Genomic DNA, 19,686 nt, shown 5'->3' with positions numbered 1-19,686 from the left:
TCCCGGAGGTGGGGAGGTGGGGGGCCAGGATTCTGGCAGGCTTTGTTTGAGAAGAGCTAGCAAGCCCCGGGTAGGGAGGACTGGTTTCCGAGAGCGAAATCTTTTGACTCTGTCGGTGGGACCCTCTCAACTGCCAGCCACCTGTTGCCTGCTTTTCCCTCCTCGGGATCCTTCTACCAAAATTCCCTTCAGTGCTCAGGGGCCCTCTGTATGGCTGCGAGCCTCCAGCCTGGCTTCCCTGTATCCCTCCAGGCTTTTTCCAGCAGCCCCTGACCATGATGCTGATGGAGAGAATAACAGCAACTTTCATAGACAAGAGCTCTCCAAGGGCAGGCACGCAGCTAGGCAAGCACTTACCCGGACGCTCGTGCCGAGTTCGCACCACCTTTCTGCCATTCCTTTTTAAAAAAATATATATTTTTATTGATTTCAGAGAGGAAGGGAGAGGAAGGGAGAGAGATAGAAACATCAATGATGAGGGAGAATCATTGACTGGCTGCCTCCTGCACGCCCCCTACACTGGCGACCAAGCCTGCAACCTAGGGCATGTATCCTGACTGGGAATTGAACCGTGACCTCCTGGTTCATAGGTCGACGCTCAACCACTGAGCCATACCAGCCGGGCTCTGCCATTCCGTTTAACAGACAGGGATTTGAGGCTCAGAGACTTGCCTAGAGTCACACAGCTGAGCTGTGGCTGCATCAGGATTTGAATGCAGGCGACGCAGCGGCATCCAGGGTAGAGGATGGGTCAGGAAATGGGGCGGGAAATGACCAGTTCCTTTGGAATCCCTGACTCAGCGCTTGGCCTTGGGACCAGCTCTCAGGGCAACCCCAGGCTGGCAGGTCCTTGTGCAGGAGGTGGGGTGATCAGGGGGGTGTTTGCTGTGCACGTTGAGGGAGAAGTTGAGGGAGTCGTAGGGTCTGCCTCCCTGTTCCTAATGGGAGAACCCTGGCGACCTGGATTCTCCCATTGGGGCTTGTATTGATGACAAACTGTGCCCAGAAAAGGAGCGTGGGTACCCCGAGGTCACCCAGCACCTGGTCCAGGTTATTCCCAAAGTTTGTTTCTCCTCAGGGTTCTTTCCCCAGGAAGCTCCGAGCTCAGGAAAGAGTTAAGTGGCCAGCGGAAGGGAGGCACTCCCAGGTGTTGTGTTGGACAGGTGGGCACGCTGCCCGGAGAACTCTCGTGAGCTATGTCAGGAATGAGCCAGCTTCACTCCGGCACCCCCACCCCGGCCCCGCCGGAGGACAGTGGAGTCACTCAGGCTGACAGGCTGACCGTCATCTCCCCTGGGGCGGCTTTGTCTCCCTCTCGGCTCCGCTTCCTGTGCTGGCATCGGCCGCTGAGCTGGCGGGCCCCCCGGCTGGCGCCTCGGCCATGGGACTGCTGGCCAGGTGAGCAGGTGGCCAGCGGCTTTGGCCAGAAGCTCAGCCCAGCAGCTGGGAGGCCAGAGCTGGAGGTGGGCGTTTGGGAATTCCCTCCTTGGCGACTCCTGCTCCCTGAAGGGGCTCAGGACCTCGGGAATGTCCCCTCTCTACCTTAGTTTCTCTATTCCCGGTTCATAGGGACACCCCATTCCGGACACCATGCTAAGCATTTCAGAAGCAAGGTTTTCTTCCATCTTCACAAACAACCCAGAGGGGCTGAGGATTTTATTCCCATTTTACAGAGGAGGACACTGAGGCCCAGAGAATGGAAACAGTGACCTAAAGAGCTGGGGCCTGTAACGAGGAGGGCAGTACGTTGTCCCCAGCTGCCCCTGGGCATGTGTCCTTCCATCTATAGCTGGGTGACCTTGGGGAGTCCCCTCTGGGCCTGTGACTTTGTGCTGTGGCTCAGTCCAGAACCTGGGCTGCTCTGCCAGACCGCTGACCGTGGGACCTCACCATGTGCCAAGGAGCAGGGTCCGAGCACTGGCATCCCGAGGGGCCCCAGCCTAGTCCAGGGTCCATAGCTGACGGGAGGCACGCCCTGGGCAGGAGAGGCTCTGGTTGAGGTGGGTCTCAGGCAGGTGCCCCTGGGCCTTGGCAGGACCCCTGCTTTGTCAGGACACAGCTGGGGGCTCTGGGTGCCACCGGGCCTCAGTTCTGTGGAGTTGCCCTTGGCCCCCCCCCATACCCTGTCTGCCCCACCCTCAGCTCACACTGGGGCAAATTCAGGTGCTGGCAGCTCCTTGGGGAGGCCCCTCCCTCCCTCACCGGAGGTGAGTGGGTCCCCAGAACGGAAGGAAGGAAGGAAGGAGGCGAGGGAAAGCAAACAGAAGATAAAAGGCTGGTGGTAGGGAGAGAGCAGGAAGCGGGGAGACTGGGGGTGGGGGGAGCCTCGCTTATCATGGCTTGTGGAGGAATGCCCCCAAGATAATTCCCCAGAGCGCGTGCGTGCGTGAGAGCGTCAGGGTGCTGGCAGCAATCACCTTGCAGCAGCAATCGGGGCCATGGAGACACCGGCTTCTGTGGGGACCACAGGGCCTGCCAGGGAGCGAGAAGCCCCCCAGGGCCCGGAGCTATCAATGTCCCTCATTTGCTGGGTCAGTAACTATGAGTTGCCACTGGCTGCCTGTGAGGGCAGGAGACAAAGTCCACACTCTGCATTCTTGGGCTGAGGTGCTGCACACCAGCTGGGCACGGCTTGAGGAGGTGGCTGGCCCCAGGTGAATTGCTACTGTGACCTCCTGCCCCTGTGACCTCCCCACCACTGGCCTGAGAGGCGGTTGGGCCTGAGGAGAGGAGCTCTGCCAGGGGCTGGATTTGCATCATGCCAGAGGGTGTCTGTCCCTGAGTCACCCCACGCTGCCACCTGAGGGGCGGGTACCGGGAACTGGAAAAACTGGGGTACAGCCCAGGGTGCAGCCACCGTGCCCCAGTTCCCCTGCTCAGAGTGATACAGGCCTGCCAGGTGAGTGGGGCCAGAGAAGATCTCCGCAGGTGTGCCAATGCCAGGTGCGTGCCAGGCAGGTAGGCAGGTGGATGCCCTGGCACGCCATCCCCACAGGGTCTCTCCCTGGACTGCTCACTTCTTGGTCCTAGAGCATGTGTTTAATGTGCACATGGTAGGTTTTGCCATTTACTCACACATTCATTCATTCATTCATTCATTCATTCATTTGTCTATCCATCCAGCCCACAAATAGTAGCTAAGCACCTACTGTGTGCCAGCTCCTCTGCTGGGCCATCAGACACAGATAAATTGGACTCCCTTCCTGCTCTCCAGGAGCTGCCAGTCTCATAGCGGCTCCTAATATGTGCGGAAATAATTTCGGATGGAGCATTACAGCCAGGCTGTGAATTCCCCTGGAGCAGAAATGGTGTTTATCTATCTCGCCGTCGTATCCCAGCACCCAGCACTGTGCCAGTGTAGGGAGCGCTCAATTTCTACTTGGTAAATATGAAACTGAGTAACAGATGCCCTAATGGGACAAGAAGGGAGCCAGAAATTGGGCAGTTTGGAAGGGCTGTGTAGAGGCGCTCTATAATAGCCAAGCTGGGTTATGGGAGGATGCAGAAGGATTTGCTGGTTGGCTAAGGGACAGGGAGTATTTTGGTGTGTGACTGTGTCTGAGTGTGTGTGAACACCCAGTGTGTGGCCCCTGTCCCCGCTTGCCTGCCCAGAATGGCAGGAAATCCCGTCAGGCAAAGAGAGGAAGACACGGGAGCCTGCTGGTGTCCTACCCATGAACTCCGAGGCCCCTGCGCACGGGCACGCTCTGGCGTGGCCCCGGGGAGAGCCCCTTGCAGTTCTGTGGTTGGAGGAGGGGGCAGCACATTCCCGTCAGGCAAGCACATGCCCTGTTGATGCTGCCTCTCCACTGTGTTATCTGGCACATCCGCAGCGGAAATCTCTCCAAATTCCCTCTTTCCTGCCGGCAGCAGGCGGGCCACCCCCAGGCTCGGGCCAGAGAATGGAACCCGACTCTTCCCCCACTTCCTCCTCTTGGCATAGGGCTGGGGGGCTGGGGCGCAGCCGCGTGGTTGTGGGGTGGGGGCATGGTGGGGGGTTTGCAGGTGGCTCAAAAGCCTTAAGCAGAGCCAAGCCCACGCTCGTGGAGGCTCACGGTCCCCTCCGCACTGAGAGCCTGGACGGGAGAGGTGCGATGGAGATTCTAGGGGCCCTTGAGCCCCCCACCCTGCTGGGACGAGGCCTCCTGCAGCACCGCTCACCCGGGGGGCAGACCCCTGGCAGACAAGTCCGAGCATCTGGGGGAACTGAAATCCCAGGATAAACATGGCCCAGCTTTCTGGAGTCTCATTTTTACCCAAAGATTTGGGAGAGGAAAGAGCTATTTTGTCTTCTATGAGATATGAGGACGAATGCATAACACCCAGGAGTTTCTTAAATACATTGTGACACTTGAAGGAGACTTTGGCCACCCCACCCTGGGTTTGAGTCCACCCTTTTCTTCCCATAGGACAGTGGTTCTCAACCTTCCTAATGCCGCGACCCTTTAATACAGTTCCTCATGTTGTGGTGACCCCCAATTTCATTGTTACAAATTGAACATAATTAAAGCATAGTGATTCATCACAAAAACAATATGTAATTATATATGTGTTTTCCGATGGTCTTAGGCGACCCCTGTGAAAGGGTCGTTCAACCCCAAAGGGGTCGCGACCCACAGGTTGAGAACCGCTGCCATAGGACATAAATGTGCCCAGTGTGAGAAGACCTATGTTAGGACCCCCCACCCCTACCCCCTTTCCCAGCTGCTCTGATGTCAGTCTTGGGATTGTCTGGCTGTTGAAGCAGGCCATCTCCTCTTTGGGCTTGTTCCAGAACATGGATCCCTCTTTACTCCGCATTGAGATGCTGGTGGGAAAGGAGAGGGGCTCAAAGTCCAGCAATCCTGGGTTTAGGTCCTGTTTTTGTGTCTTGGGAGCTTGGTGAACTTAGAAAAGTTGTCTGGCCTCTCTGCACAGCCATGTCCCCGCCACCAAAGCGGAGTGAGTGGTCGCAGTGCCCAGGTTTAACGGGCTTATTGTGAGAACTAAATGAATGCCAGGCGCTTGGACCAGGAGCTGCACCCAGTCGTGGTTTAACCAGTGGTCAGTGTTAGTTATTGGGGCTCCAGGCCCCCTCTGTCCTGGACAAGTCCCCTTTCCTACAGCACGTGCTGAGGTTCTGACAGGGCAGGGCCAGCGGAGGGGGTGAGAGAGGCTGTTGGGACAGTCCCCAGGGCCCCCCTGTAAGAAGAGTCGTTAGCAGGAAGTCATTGTCCAGGACCTTAAGGAACTGGGTGTTCTTTGAGTCCTGTCCCCTGATTCCCGTCCCCGTCCCACCTCTGCTCACATAGGGGACAGGACAGGAGGGAGACTTTGTTCAAGGCTTATCTTGACCGTGTAGATCTGACTGTGCCACTGTTCTCTGCATCAAACCTTCAATGGTCTCATTGCCTTAGGATAAGGCCCCAGCTCCTGGGCCTGGCAGTAAAGGCCTTTCTCATTCTGGTTCCTGGAGACCTCCCAGCCTTTATTGCCTGATGCCCCCCACCATTTGTGCCCACAAAGACACTCATGCTTTCTGTTAGTCTTGCTGTTTCTCACCCCTAACTCCTCCCCATATTTCTGCCCTACCGAACTCCTACTTAGCCTTTAAACCCCAGCTGAAATATCTCCTCCATGATTCCTCGGACCTCTGGCCAAGGTTGCTTCCAGCCCCTTAGCCCTTTGCCCACTCCTTTATGGCAGACACGGTCACATGCTCCTGCTCCCTGAGTCAGGGGCTTTGTCACACCTCGGGCCCATGCCCGCCCAGGGTCAGCGAGTGTTGGATCCACAGATTAAGCCGAAGGAGGGTATCGGTAATCGTAGGGCTCTGGAAGGTGTCCCTAGGGTGACCCCTCTCCACTTCAAGCCCTGGGTAGCCCCGCACAGTGGGCCTTGTGTCTGGGCAGCTTCCTGTCTGTGGGGCCGGGAAGGGGCTTGGGGCGGGGGCAGGATAGGCCAGTGTGAGAAAAAAGGCCTTGGAGTCAGGTGCCTGAGCCCCTCGCCGGCCTTGCCAGGACGGGACCTACCAATCGGGGGAGGGAGAACTGCTTCCTGGCTGCCTTTGTGAGTGGCGGAAATGACTCGGGCCTGGAAACAGACCCAGAGAAAATGCTGGGGGCCTGGCCTTTCCTGCTTTCTGGTCGGCCAGCCCTAGAACGGAAAGACGGTCGGATCTGGGCGCGGGGGGAGCACCTGCAGGGGTGGCATCCTGAGCTGGTGTGCCTGGCCGACCAGTTGAGGTGGTGGTGATAGTCATCAAAACAAACAGTGAAGGAGACACAGTTACTGCCCTGGGCAGCCCGACGTCCAGGTGGGGACCCGTCAGGCTGGTTGGCACAGATGAAAGGAGGTACAGCAAGCTCTGTCCAGTGCTGAGCAGGTGTGAGAGAGGATGCTAAGGAAGCCGAAGGGCGAGACGTGGGCCTTGAATGCCGAGCTCAGGGGCATGGCGCTTCTTGCAAGAGCCAGTGGGGAGTGATGCACAGGCTCGGGGCATGCAGATGAGGTATGTCCTGAGTGTCCAGTGTGAGCTAGGTGCTTGCCATGCATTTTCACGTCACAAGACATTTTACAATGAGAAAACAGGCCCAGGGCGGCTGAGCGACTTGCCCGGGGTCCCGTGGCCAGGGAGTGGAAAAGCCGTTGCCGTGGGAACTGGTTGAACTGACCGATGTCTGTCCCTGTGCCCACCAGCCTGCTCGTCTGGATTCTTCAAATCGGAGGCGTCCGAGAGTGCCTGTTTGGAGTGCCCCGCACACACCCTGCCGTCCTCCGAGGGGGCCACGTTCTGTGAGTGTGAGGAAGGCTACTTCCGGGCCCCACAGGACTCGCTGTCGATGCCCTGCACAGGTGAGTGTGCAGCGGGTCAGGGAGGTTGACAGGTGGCCAGGGTCTGGTGGTTGCCATGTCCAGGGCTACCTGGGTTCGAGCTCTGCCCTCTGCCCTCTGTGCAGGCCCGCCCTCTGCCCCAAGCTACCTCACGGCCGTGGGCATGGGTGCCAAAGTGGAGCTGCGCTGGATGGCGCCCCTGGACAACGGGGGCCGCGAAGACATCACCTACAGGGTCACCTGCGAACAGTGCCTGCCCGAGTCAGGCGAGTGCAGACCCTGCGAGGCCAGCGTGCGCTACTCCGAGCTCCCGAACAAGCTGACCCGCACCAGCGTGATAGTCAGCGACCTGGAGCCCCACATGAACTACACCTTCGCCGTGGAGGCCCGCAACGGCGTCTCGGACCTGGTGGCCAGCCGCAGCTTCCGCACGGCCAGCGTCAGCATCAACCAGACAGGTGAGGGCCTGGTGGTGGTGGCTGTCGCCCAGGTGGGGCTTCCAGAGGACCCCCACCCAGGGCTCAGCTGTGTTCAGAGAGAGAGCAGCAGCCAGTAGTTAAAAGCACAGTCTCTGGAGTCACTCCCCAGCTCTGTGACTGTGGGCAAGTTACCCAACCTTTCTGAGCCTCCGTTTCCTCACCTGTAAAACGGGTAACAGGGCTATTGAGAGGGTTTAATAAATTCTTCTATATGAAGCTCTTAGAACAGTGCCTGGTCCATAGAAAGGCTATAGCAGGAGGTGGCTGTGACTTTGTTTTTATTATTTACGCACTCACAAATGCTCTCAGGGCTCTTCTGAGGAGCTAGCTGTGTGGGGCCGGGGTCTGGGGCTCTGTGCTCTAGAGCTGGAAGTTAAGAATCCCAGGTGGGGGTTTAAAGAGCTTGGGCTGTGGATGGATCCGGGTCTGGGGACACTTGCCCCCCACCCCTGGGTGGCTCATCACACCCCTCCCCCACCCGCTGTTCTGCCCAGAGCCCCCCAAGGTGAAGCTGGAGAGCCGGGGCACCACCTCGCTGAGCGTGTCCTGGAGCATCCCTGTGCCACAGCAGAGCCGTGTGTGGAAGTACGAGGTCACCTACCGCAAGAAGGTAACTTTGCAGGGGATCAGGGAGGGTGTCATAGATATCCACCACACGACACAGCCGTCTGAAGATGCTCCATTCTGCAGATGGGGAAACTGAGGTCTGGGCTCTTCCTGAGTCACCTGTCCCAGGCCAGCACAGCAGAGATTTGGGGGAGAGGAGACACAGTGTTCTGGAATTCCCAGACGAGATAGTTGGGGGGAAATCCAGGTCTTGGGGATCCAGCAGACCTGGGTTGGAGTCCGGGTCATGCATTTGCTGGCTGTGACCTTGAGCCAGCCACTTGACTTCTCTGAGCCTCAGTTTCCCCCTCCGTAAGGAGAGCGTTGAGTTTGCTGCATAAGTGAGCTAAGCAGGGGTGGTCTCTGTGGGCTGAGCTGATGCCCCTGCCTGCCCTCACCATCTGCCTCTGCACCCACCGGCCACCCCCAGGGGGACTCCTACAACTACAACGTGCGCCGCACCGAGGACTTCTCTGTGACCCTGGACGACCTGGCTCCGGACACCACCTACCTGGTCCAAGTGCAGGCGCTGACACAGGAGGGCCAGGGGGCCAACAGCAAGGTGCACGAGTTCCAGACGCTGTGTGAGTCGGGGACCGAGGCGTGAGCCAGGCCAGGGCCCTGAACTGGAGCAGCTAGACATCCTGAGAGGAGGAAAGGGTCAACAGATTCAGAAATCCACCCTTCTGGTCAGCCTGCTTCTAGGACAGCCGTGTGGGTTGATGGCCTGGGGAGGGGCCTGAATTGGGAGCTGGGGGAGGGGACCCAGCGACATTCGTTCAGAGCAGAAGGGAGGATCTGAGCTCTGGCGTTGGCAGACCCAGGTCAAATCCTGCATCGTAGGAAGAGTCAGTCCCATACCTGGGAGTGCCGGCTGCATTCCCGGGGGTCGGCCTCTGATTGCCCACCTGTGAAATGGGAATAAAGAGCGTTATGACCATCACACGTAAAAATACCCAGCATGTGTTTCGGGTCCCTAAAGTGGGTGCAACAAGGGGTGTGGAGTTGGGGGGGAGAGCTTCCTTGTCATCAGTTGGTCTCCCCAACAGCCATGGAAGGATCTGCCAACGTGCCGGTGATTGGCGGAGTGGCCGTGGTCATTGTCTTGCTCCTGGTGCTGGCAGGAATCGGCTTCTTCCTCCATCGCAGGTTCGTGGTGGGACGCAGAGGGGTGGGAACCTCGGTTTCCTGTCTGGAAAATGGGCTGATAGTGATCTCCCCCTGCCCCTGGGGGGTGTGAAGATGCAGTGAGCTACAAAGTGCTCAGCACAGCGCCTGGCGCTCCGTGGGGCCTGAGACAGTGGGGCCTGGAACACGGCGGTCATCGTCTCTGCCCTTGTTGTTAACGGTGTGTCCACACTTCCTCCGGACTCGCAGGCAGGAAGCGCCAGGGAGGGCTAATGAGGAAAGCCCTCCTTTGGGCCGTGACAGGGCGCAGATCCCAAGGAGTGAGCCCACTTGTCGCTTCCTGTCTGCCCCGCCCCAGCCTGCCCTCCGCCCTCTGCCCGCAGAGCAGGGCGCTGAGCACACTCAGTCCCCTCTCGGGGCCACAGCGGGGTCAGGAGGCTCCTGGCCAGAGCAGCCGCTGACCCCCTGTGCTTGGTTCCTGTGGGTTCTCAGGAGGAAGAGCCAGCGGGCCCGCCAGTCCTCGGAGGATGTTTACTTCTCCAAGTCAGGTGAGATGCCGCCCCCGCCCCGGGCCCTCCCCCTGTCTTCACAGGCCCCCGGACCACAGGCCCCCGGCCCCATCTCAGCCCGCAGCCCGGGCACTCCTCTGAGGGGCTGAGCCAGAAGCTCCATGTCCCATGGCTGGGTCCCGGTCTCCTGGCCCCTGATCCTGTAGCTTCTGCCTCCTCCTTGAGGGCAACCCTTCCCCGGGACCCTCCCTGGCCTGTCTGTGACCAGCCCCTCCGCCCCCTTCCAGAACAACTGAAGCCCTTGAAGACATATGTAGACCCCCACACTTACGAGGACCCCAACCAGGCCGTGCTCAAGTTCACCACCGAGATCCACCCGTCCTGTGTCACGCGGCAGAAGGTGATCGGAGCAGGTGAGGTTGGCGCGCCTGCGGAGGGGCCTGGTACGGGCTGGGCGTGCCCGGTCCCGGCTGACTGGGGATGCTCCCCCCCCCCTTGCCTGCCTACAGGAGAGTTTGGGGAGGTGTACAAGGGGACACTGAAGGCGTCGGGGAAGAAGGAGGTGCCTGTGGCCATCAAGACGCTGAAAGCCGGCTACACCGAGAAGCAGCGGGTGGACTTCCTCAGCGAGGCCAGCATCATGGGCCAGTTCAGCCACCACAACATCATCCGCCTGGAGGGCGTCGTCTCCAAATGTGAGGCTTGTCACCAGTGGTGGGGGGTGGGGGGACCCTTGGGGGGTCTTACCTACAGGGGGTGGAGAGGGGCTGCCCACTAGGGCTATCATACAGGGGCTCCGTCCATAGCTGTACCCCCCATCTATGCCATCCCCTTACACCTGTGCCCACCCCCTGCAGACAAGCCCATGATGATCATCACTGAATACATGGAGAACGGGGCCCTGGACAAGTTCCTTCGGGTATGTATGTGAACTGGGGTGGGCTGGGACCCTTGGCGGCAGGCTTGGGGGTGCCCTCCTGGGCTCTGGGCCGGCTGGTGGCTGAGGCCTGTGCTCTGGCAGGAGAAGGATGGCGAGTTCTGCGTGCTGCAGCTGGTGGGCATGCTGCGGGGCATCGCGGCCGGCATGAAGTACCTGGCCAACATGAACTACGTCCACCGCGACCTGGCCGCCCGCAACATCCTCGTCAACAGCAACCTGGTCTGCAAGGTGTCCGACTTCGGCTTGTCCCGTGTGCTGGAGGACGACCCCGAGGCCACCTACACCACCAGTGTGAGTGCCAGGGGGCTGTCGCCATCGGGGTCCATGGCTGGAGGGTGCAGCAGCCTTTGCCTGCGGTGGGGTCCTCGTACCTGCACACCTGGGCCAGGGGCCTCAGGAGGCAAGAGCACCTGTAGGGAGCACGGAGGAGGGGCCCTGACTGCAGCATCTGGTCTGGCTGCAATAGTCCTGAGGCTGATCAGCGAGGACAGTGGTGACTGGGCCTGGGTCCCCTGCAGGGTGGCAAGATCCCCATCCGCTGGACAGCCCCGGAGGCCATCTCCTACCGCAAGTTCACCTCGGCCAGCGACGTGTGGAGTTACGGGATCGTCATGTGGGAAGTGATGACGTATGGCGAGCGGCCCTACTGGGAGCTGTCAAACCACGAGGTAGGCCCCCTCATCCTACCCAGCCTGGCCTGCCCTGGACCTGAACTTAAACTCTACTCATTCCTGAACCCCAAGGCTGGGCAGAGAAGAGTCTTGGGTGCCAGTCTTCATCTGGTACAGACCTTTCGTGGGTTTGTTCATTTAGGTTTATTGAGGGCCTGCTATGTGCCAGGCCTTGTGCTGGGTTTCAGATCCAGTCTCTTACTACAGTCAGTGGAAAGACAAGGAAACCAGTTAGTGGTGTGTGTGCATGTTTGTGGGTGTGTGTCTGCACGTACATTCATGTGTGTGTGCACCTGTGGGTGCACGTGTGCGTGTGCACATGGGTGTGTGTGCACATGCCTGATGCCTCCCCCGGCCTGAAGGCCTGGAAGGCTTCTCAGAGGAGGTCACATCTCTGCTGAGACAAAAGACAGTAAAGTAGCCAGGCGAACACAAGGAGGCGAAGAGTGCTCTAGGCCCGTGGTCGGCAAACTGCGGCTCGCGAGCCACATGCGGCTCTTTGGCCCCTTGAGTGTGGCTCTTCCTAAGCCTTAGGAGTACCCTAGTTAAGTTAATAACAATGTACCTACCTACATAGTTTAAGTTTAAAAAATTTGGCTCTCAAAAGAAATTTCAATCGTTGTACTGTTGATTTTTGGCTCTGTTGACTAATGAGTTTGCCGACCACTGCAGTCTAGGCCAACCATGTCAAATTTGCGGCTGGTGGGCCGCATGCCGCGAGTTTGACACGCTGGCCTAGGCGAAGGGGGCAGCTTGTATAGATGCCTTCGCCCAGAGATTGGAGGGAGGCTGGCTGCAGGCTCACAGCATGGCTGCTGCCTGGGGCCTGTGAGGGATCAGGGTCAGAGTCCCTTCCTCCGGGGAAGTACGGAGACAGCCCCTCGACACTTACTGTTTGTCCTCTCGGCTCAGGAAAGGAGGCCCATCCTGTCTGTTTCTGGGACTCCCCGTTCGTTCCTCCTCTGCCCACCTCCATGTACTGGTGCTCCCCGGGACCTGCGTGGGTTGAGGGCTGTGAAGGCACCCTGCCCACCTGCCTCCCTTGCCCCACCAGGTGATGAAAGCCATCAACGACGGCTTCCGGCTGCCCACGCCCATGGAGTGCCCCTCCGCCATCTACCAGCTCATGATGCAGTGCTGGCAGCAGGAGCGCGCCCGCCGCCCCAAGTTCGCCGACATCGTCAGCATCCTGGACAAGCTCATCCGCGCTCCCGACTCCCTCAAGACCCTGGCTGACTTTGACCCCCGGTGAGTCCCGTGCCCTCCACCCGCGGCAGCCCCCAGCCTTACTCCCGAGCCACTTCGGTGGCGTAGTGGCCGGTCAGGGATAGTGGGCGAGGGGCTCGGAGTCCCGCACGGGCTTTACTTAGACTGGACAGGGGCCGGCGTGGGTAACAATAATGAAAGCCACCAGCACATGTGGGAAGTGTGCCGGGCACTGCTCTCAGCTCTTACATGTTTTAACTCATTTGAACAACCTACAGGTGGGTCCTAGAATCCTCCCCCTTTTGTAGATGAGGAACTGGGGAGGGCAATTAAGTATCTTACGTGCGGGCACGTGGCCAGGCGGGGACTGTGGCGCTAGGAACCTGAGTCTCTCTGTTAAGGTTTCGCTATTTTGTGGTTATTGGTGGTGGTCCTGTCAGTAGAGGCAGAGGGGGCAGCAGTAAACTTCAAACACTGAGTGTTCCCAGCATGCCAGGCTGCCTCCCTGAATCCGCCTGACTTGGCTTTCCCGTTGCCCGGGTGAGGGAACTGAGGCCCGGGCAGCTGGGTGAATTGCCCAGGTTAGGGAGCCACAGGCTGGGGGCCTAGGGCGGGCTGGGTGTGCAACCCTGACCCGAGGGCGGGCGTTCCTGTTGCAGAGTGTCCATCCGGCTGCCCAGCACCAGCGGCTCCGAGGGGGTGCCCTTCCGCACGGTGTCCGAGTGGCTCGAGTCCATCAAGATGCAGCAGTACACAGAGCACTTCCTGGCGGCCGGCTACACGGCCATCGAGAAGGTGGTACAGATGACCAACGAGTGAGTTTGGGCTCTGCCCGTGCCGCCCGCCGCCTCCTGCCCCTGGTTCCACCACCCTTCCTCTCTCCTCCCCACCCTCCTCTCTCCTCTCGCCCTCTGCTTGGGGAGGAAGGGCAGAGCCAGGCCGGCAACCAGCAATGCTGCTTGGCTCCCTCTTCTTCCGGCGCCTTTTGTCCAGAGTGGGAGAGGAATAGTCACATTCGCAGTAGCATTTCTCGAGGGAGCCTGTGGGCCGGCTCTGTGCACGAGAGCCTGGAATCAGTCCTCGTGCTAACTCGGCAGGTGGGGCCCGTCAGTGTTCTCACTGGACAGGTGAGAAGTGGGTGCAGAGAAGTGCAGTGACCTGTCCAGGGTCCTGCAGCCGCTAGGGGCAGAGTTAGGACTCCAGCCCTGGTCAGTCCAGGTCCGGAGCTCAGGGACCATGGAGGTCATTAGTGGAGAAACTGAGGCTCCGAGATTACGGGCTTACTTCAGGCCACACAGTTTATAGCCGGGACTCTGGAAAAAGAATGACTTCCCTTCATCCCCATCGCTGATTGAGTTCCGTTTGCTTTTGGAATAGATGCTATTATCACTTCCCCGTTTTACAAACAGGGAAACCGAGGCCCAGAGGTTACAACTCTTGCCTGGGGTCACAGCCAGTTAGGGGCAGCCTTCCTCTCCAGGATGCCAAGAAGTGGGCAGAGCCCTGGGACAGCCTGGCTGGTGCCCAGGAGAAAGGGCCCCGGCCAGCCCCTCCCAGGCACCTCTCCCTCATGGTGACTGTCAGCCTGTGGTCCAGCCTGGCAGAGAGCGCCCGTTCCCCTTGCCCAGCCCTGCTCTGCCCTTGGTCAGGCTGTCCTATGGGAGCTCATCTCTCCTCCCAGCTCCAGCATCAGGGACCTTTCCCGGCAGGGCCTTGGCAGGGATACCTCCTCCCACCCCGAGAGGGAGAAGACACTATCCTCCTAGCCTTTTGTGCTTCTAAAAATAGTGTGATGTCCCCCAACAGCCTCACATGTACAGGGTTCAAGGTCACGGCAGGAATGGGCGCTGGGGCTGGGAGGTTTTGGGAACCACATGGAGGGGATGACCCCAGCTTCTCACAGTTCTGGGTCACAGAGGTTCTGGGATTTGGGCCTGTGCATAAACACTTTCCAGGGCCTCTGAAAACTGCTCAGCTGGGCTTCCAAACTGCTAATCAAGGCCTCTCAGACCAGTCCATGGCCCATCCCAGGGGACGGCTGGGGCTGGGAGCCAGGGGAGGACAGACTGACCAGAAGGAGGCATGGAGATGTGGAGAGAGGAGACAGGTCCCGGGGTGACTCCTGTTGCCAGCCAGCTGCAGGGTCCCCAGCTTGGGCTCCGCCGTCACACCTGGGCTCAAGTCCCACATTTGCCACTTCCTAGCAGGAGACCTTGTTCAAATTAGGTTTCGTCTTTGAGTCTCGGTTTTGGGTTCCCCACTGTGGGGACTGCAGGGGTACCATGCATATGACACGCCTGGTGCACAGTAGGGGCTCAATCCTCTAGTCCTTTGCTTTCTGCCCCAGCCCGTGGGCAGATGCCCGGGTTCCGGGTCCCCGCCTTTTCCCTGGGAACCTGGAACAGCCCCCTTTACCCCTCCGGGGGCTCCCCCCGAGGACAGAGGACAGCACAGCTTCTCTTCTGGGTGAGCAGGGCCGAGGGCAAGAGAAGTGCTTACAGGAAACATGCTCTCAAAGGCTTCCCGAAATAGCCCGGGGTGCTCCTCGGCCAATTCCTTTCCCACGAGCCGGGACACGGCTATCTTGGATGGACGGAGGCTGTGTGTGTGTGCGTGTGTGCTGTGTTTTGAAAAGGCCTGGATAAAGGCAGGAAGTCATTCCACGCTCCTTCCCCCTCCCACCAACCCGTTGGTGCTCAGAGCTGGGGTCTGCGTGACTCACAGCTCCACTGCCTCCTTCTTCCTTTCAAATAAATGAGACAGATGGGGATCGCAAGCACTTTCTCAACCTGAAGGCTGTGTCTGCACATGCGTGGATCCCGGTGGGAGGCTCTGAGCTGGTCTCGGGAGAATTCCGCTCTTTTCTCCATGGGGTCTGGATTTAGGCCTCAAGGTCGTCCCCGGTCCTTTGGCCTCCCTGCTTCCTAGGCCTGTCTGTCCCAAGGGGCTGGCTGCACGTTTCCGTGGTCCCATGGTGACCGCCTTCCCTCAGCGCGTTGTTATTTGGGAGCCACTGAGTTTCCAGCTAGACCAGTGGCTCTAAATGGCTTTGAGGAGCTAATGAGGTGGTGGCTTTGCACCCCAGAAAAATGTTCATCCTCACAAAAGGCCCTGCCCAGTGTCTGAGGCTGCTGCACACAGCGTCCTGTGAGGGTCTTACGGTCCCCGCGTGCCCTCCGCCTCGGCCTGGCGCTGATGGGATGTCTGCTGCATGAATGAGTGATCAGGGTGTGAGGCCATTTCCATTCCCCGCTCCTTGTGTCCAGGCGGCACGTAGTAGGTGTTTCCTGGGGAGGTGTGGCCTTTGAATTTCCCAGGGCCAGGGCTGGCATTGCGAGTGCTGAGGAAAAAGGTGGCCTCGGCCCTGTGTGTCCCCGTCCCAGTGAAGGGAGTGACTGCCCTGGGTCCCCGAGGGGGAAACAGAAGCTGGTGTGTCTCTACTTAGGGAAGGAGGCAGGGGAGGGAGGCTTGGGGGCATTGTGTTGAAAGAGAATGGGGCTGGGGCAGGGGGCTCAGAAGCATCTAATCAGAGCCTCCCATTTACATGTAAAGAAGCTGAGGGCGAAGACAGGACAGGACAGGACGGCCCAGGGCTTGGGTGGAGTCCTGGACTGGAATTGGGCCTCCTGCCTCCCAGCCCAGGGCTTTTGCCTCCTAGACGGGCCTCGGAAGCAACCCCAGCTCCCACCCTGTCCCATGGACCACACACCAATGCGGGAGACAGGCCCAAGGCAGCTTGGGCAGTGAATCAGCATCCACTAAAGTATTCATCCATCCATCCATCCATTCATCCATTCATCCATTCATCAGACACTCCTTCCTTAAGGACCTACTGTGTACCAGGCCTATCCTAGACCTCAGGAGGGCATGGGGATGAGGGGATGGGCCCAGCCATTGCCCTCCTACAGCTCCCATGCCTCACTGATTCTTTTTTTTAATTTAATAAGTTTTATTTTTCAAAATGCCCAGCTGGTGGGACCTGCTGCTCCTGCATCTTCCCCAGCAGCTGGGGCATCCCCTCTCCTGGAGTTGCTGGGGCACTTTACTTGAGCTCTGTGCTTGGGACTAGTTTAGTGAGGCCTGTACTAAGGACCCCTGCAGGCTGCCCTGGCCAAGGAGCGGGGTCTCTGTCTCAGAGACAGCAGCTGGGGCACAGCTGGTCGTTGGGAACTTCCCTGCTAAGTTTGTCATAGTTGCTTTGTCAAACAAGACCAGGTTGTTGAGCTTGTCCTGCACTTTGCCCTTGGCCCACGTCTTCTTTTTGGCCTTGCCCTAGATTTGTTCTCTGGTCTCTGTCTGTCTTGGCCGACTTTCCGGAACCTTTCTGCTTCTTATCGTCTTGGGAGGGAGCAACGGCTACCACTGCTGCCTCGATGAGATGTCGGACGAAAAGCAACCCCCTGGTTTTTAAACCATGCGCCAGGGTCTCTGAGGGCTGGCAAAATGCAGGCTCCCGGCTCCGCGGCAGAGCTGCAAGGCCAGGAAGTCTGGAGGTGGGCCCAGGCCCCTACCTCTTTCCCCGGCGGTGCAGATGTTTCTCCGGGAGCCACACTGTGAAACCTACAGGGGTGGGGAAAACAGCTCTTGTTTGTAAAACCCCTCAACTGTTTAGATTAGAAACTAGGAGCCAGGGGAAGACAGACTGACCAGAAGGAGGCATGGAGATGTGGAGAGAGGAGACAGGTCCCGGGGTGACTCCTGTTGCCAGCCAGCTGCAGGGTCCCCAGCTTGGGCTCCGCCGTCACACCTGGGCTCAAGTCCCACATTTGCCACTTCCTAGCAGGAGACCTTGTTCAAATTAGGTTTCGTCTTTGAGTCTCGGTTTTGGGTTCCCCACTGTGGGGACTGCAGGGGTACCATGCATATGACACGCCTGGTGCACAGTAGGGTGAGAGGGTAGGAAGTTCTCCCAGATGTCTGACTCCTGGCCTTCCTGCTGCAGTGGGAGCCGCCAGTCCCTGAGCCACCCTCTCCACCCACCTGGGTCTGCGCTCCCTGCTCAGCACTCCTCTGAGGGTTCCCAGCGCCAGTGGGAAAGTCACGTCTCCGGAATTGCAAATAGGAACTTGCACCATATAATTAGCTCCAGTTACAGCCAGGAGACGGCCCATAAAAACCTGGGTGTTTTCATGGGTTTGGGCTGGTGGGTGAGGACGGCAGAGGAGAAAACTCCCAGAGTGAGCAAGAACCGTCCTGCTCCAGGGCTCGGAGCAGAAGTGGTTTTACAAGGGGATGGAGGCTGCATGGGAAGGGCGGTGGGGGAGGGGGACGATGGGCTCCTGGGCACACCTTTCTATCTGGTACCCATGCCGCCACCGGTTTCGGGGTCTCCCACCCCCAGTTGGACACTATTATTTCATTTTACCGGTGGGAAATTGAGCGTCCTAAAGGGGAAACACCTGCCTCAGGTGACCCGTAAGCCCTCCTATTGGAGACCAGCAGGGCGTTAACCCTTGGTGGTCCCTCAGCAAGTGTTTCCGTGGTCAGTTAGCAGCAGGGAGGACTTGGAGGGAGTGGGGTGAAAGGAGGTGGGAGCTGGGAAGAGACCTTTGAGCAACAGCCTTCGAGCGTTCCTGTCCCTGGGGACGGCATCAGCGCTGCTTGGGCAAGAGGGCTTAGCTGGGGACACTCGGGACAGACCCGAGGTGGGGGAGGGGATGCAATGTTCACAGCTCTTCCACCTCCCAGCTGTGTGACTTTGGACAAGTCACTTTCCCTCTCTGAGCCTCAGTTTTCCAATCTACCAGATGAGCGTGAAAAGAGCACCTACTAGTACTTCACAGATAATCCTGCAGATTTGACTTAAAGAAAAAAAACTTCACAGAGTTGGCTTTTCTGTCATTTTTTTATTTTTGCCAAAGTCAGCATGCTTTCAGGATGTAGATCCTTCCGTCAGGCCTCTGCCCCGCCCGGTCCCCAAGGCCCCCTCTTCTCTCCCCACCTCAGCCCCCCTCCCACAGCTGCCCACCTCTCCCAGCCCCTGACCCACCCTCTCTCCCTCCCACCCACAGTGACATCAAGAAGATTGGGGTGCGGCTGCCCGGCCACCAGAAGCGCATCGCCTACAGCCTGCTGGGACTCAAGGAGCAAGTGAACACAGTGGGGATCCCCATCTGAGCTCCGACGGGGCCTCGCGCCCCCCTCGGCCAAGAATACTTGAAGAAACAGTGGCCTTCCCTGCCAGCTCTGCGCCTGGCACGAGGGACCTTATTTATTTCCAGTTGTTTCTGACGGATGCCACCCTGAGGCCTCTGCTGGGGGGCAGGGCAGGTGTCTAGAGGACAGCTTGGCCTGAACTGAACTGAGGAGACGCTCAGGGATCCGGGCCGGGGGTGCTTCGCCCACAAAGGACAGCAGCCAAGCACTTAGCAGGCACCGCCGTGGTCCCAGCCTCCTGGGCAGGAGCCCCGCCAAGGCCTTGGGACATACACGTGGGGCATTTCCAAACCGGCCTCCCTTTCGCTGTCTCGGGAGGTGAGTGGCCGCGGGAACAGGGTACCTCAAGCCCCACCCACTCACGAGAAGAGGACAGACAGCGCACTCAGCTGGGAGAGGCCCAGAGTTGCTCCCCATCTTCTGCAGTGGTCGGCAAACTGCGGCTCGCGAGCCACATGCGGCTCTTTGGCCCCTTGAGTGTGGCTCTTTCACAAAATACCGACTTTTGCGCATGGGCCAGGAACTTCCAATCGCACTGTACATGCGCGCCCGCACGTGGTATTTTGTGGAAGATCCACACTCAAGGGGCCAAAGAGCAGCATGTGCCTCGCGAACCGCAGTTTGCCAGCCACTGACCAAGAACAAGAAAGGAGTTTTTACAAAATAGAATCAGACTCCTTGATTCAGAGAACAGACTGATGGTTGTGGCTCTTTCACAAAATACCGACTTCTGCGCATGGGCCACGAAGTTTCAATTGCACTCTATGTGCGCGCCCGCACGTGGTATTTTGTGGAAGATCCACTCTCAAGGGGCCAAAGAGCCGCATGTGGCTCGCGAGCCGAAGTTTGCCGACCACGGTGCCTTTCGCAGGCCCTGTCCTCAGCCCCCAGGGGCCAAACCCTTGCTTCCCCAGGGCCCTCACAGGATGCTCGGTTGTGTTGAGGTTTTTTAAAATATGTATTTTGTACTTTGTGGAGAGAATGTGTGTGTGACAGGGGGCCCAGCTAGGGCTTGGGGCCGAGGACGGTGTGTCAGACATTCCCAGGCGGGGGGCTGGTCCATCCATCTCTCGCCTCCTTAGACAACATTCATGACTCCGTCAGTGTTAACGATTCTGTTTTGTGGGGAGTTTTTGTTTGTTTTTTTGAACCTTAATTTATTATTATTTTTTTATATT

At 58.7% G+C, this 19,686-nt stretch overlaps 1 protein-coding gene across 1 annotated transcript in view; it reads left to right on the top strand.

The window, feature by feature from the left end:
- Positions 1-18,997, top strand: part of EPHA2 (EPH receptor A2) — a 23,437-nt gene extending 4,440 nt beyond the window's left edge. Inside the window, exons 3-16 of the mRNA XM_005858716.2 lie at positions 6,679-6,834; positions 6,939-7,271; positions 7,787-7,902; positions 8,329-8,482; positions 8,948-9,047; positions 9,519-9,574; positions 9,823-9,948; positions 10,045-10,230; positions 10,393-10,454; positions 10,557-10,766; positions 10,994-11,143; positions 12,201-12,394; positions 13,012-13,167; positions 18,364-18,997. Coding sequence (XP_005858778.1) covers positions 6,679-6,834; positions 6,939-7,271; positions 7,787-7,902; positions 8,329-8,482; positions 8,948-9,047; positions 9,519-9,574; positions 9,823-9,948; positions 10,045-10,230; positions 10,393-10,454; positions 10,557-10,766; positions 10,994-11,143; positions 12,201-12,394; positions 13,012-13,167; positions 18,364-18,469 — 2,105 coding nt within the window. The 3' untranslated portion in view covers positions 18,470-18,997. The remainder of the gene's footprint in view (positions 1-6,678; positions 6,835-6,938; positions 7,272-7,786; positions 7,903-8,328; positions 8,483-8,947; positions 9,048-9,518; positions 9,575-9,822; positions 9,949-10,044; positions 10,231-10,392; positions 10,455-10,556; positions 10,767-10,993; positions 11,144-12,200; positions 12,395-13,011; positions 13,168-18,363) is intronic.
- The last annotated feature ends 689 nt before the right edge of the window (positions 18,998-19,686 follow it).

Source organism: Myotis brandtii, unplaced genomic scaffold (genome assembly GCF_000412655.1).
Source record: "Myotis brandtii unplaced genomic scaffold, ASM41265v1 scaffold1204, whole genome shotgun sequence".
In the NCBI taxonomy this organism is placed as follows: Eukaryota; Metazoa; Chordata; class Mammalia; order Chiroptera; family Vespertilionidae; genus Myotis; species Myotis brandtii.
Note: the sequence above shows the minus strand (reverse complement) of the source record. Positions and strands in the feature narration are given on the sequence as shown.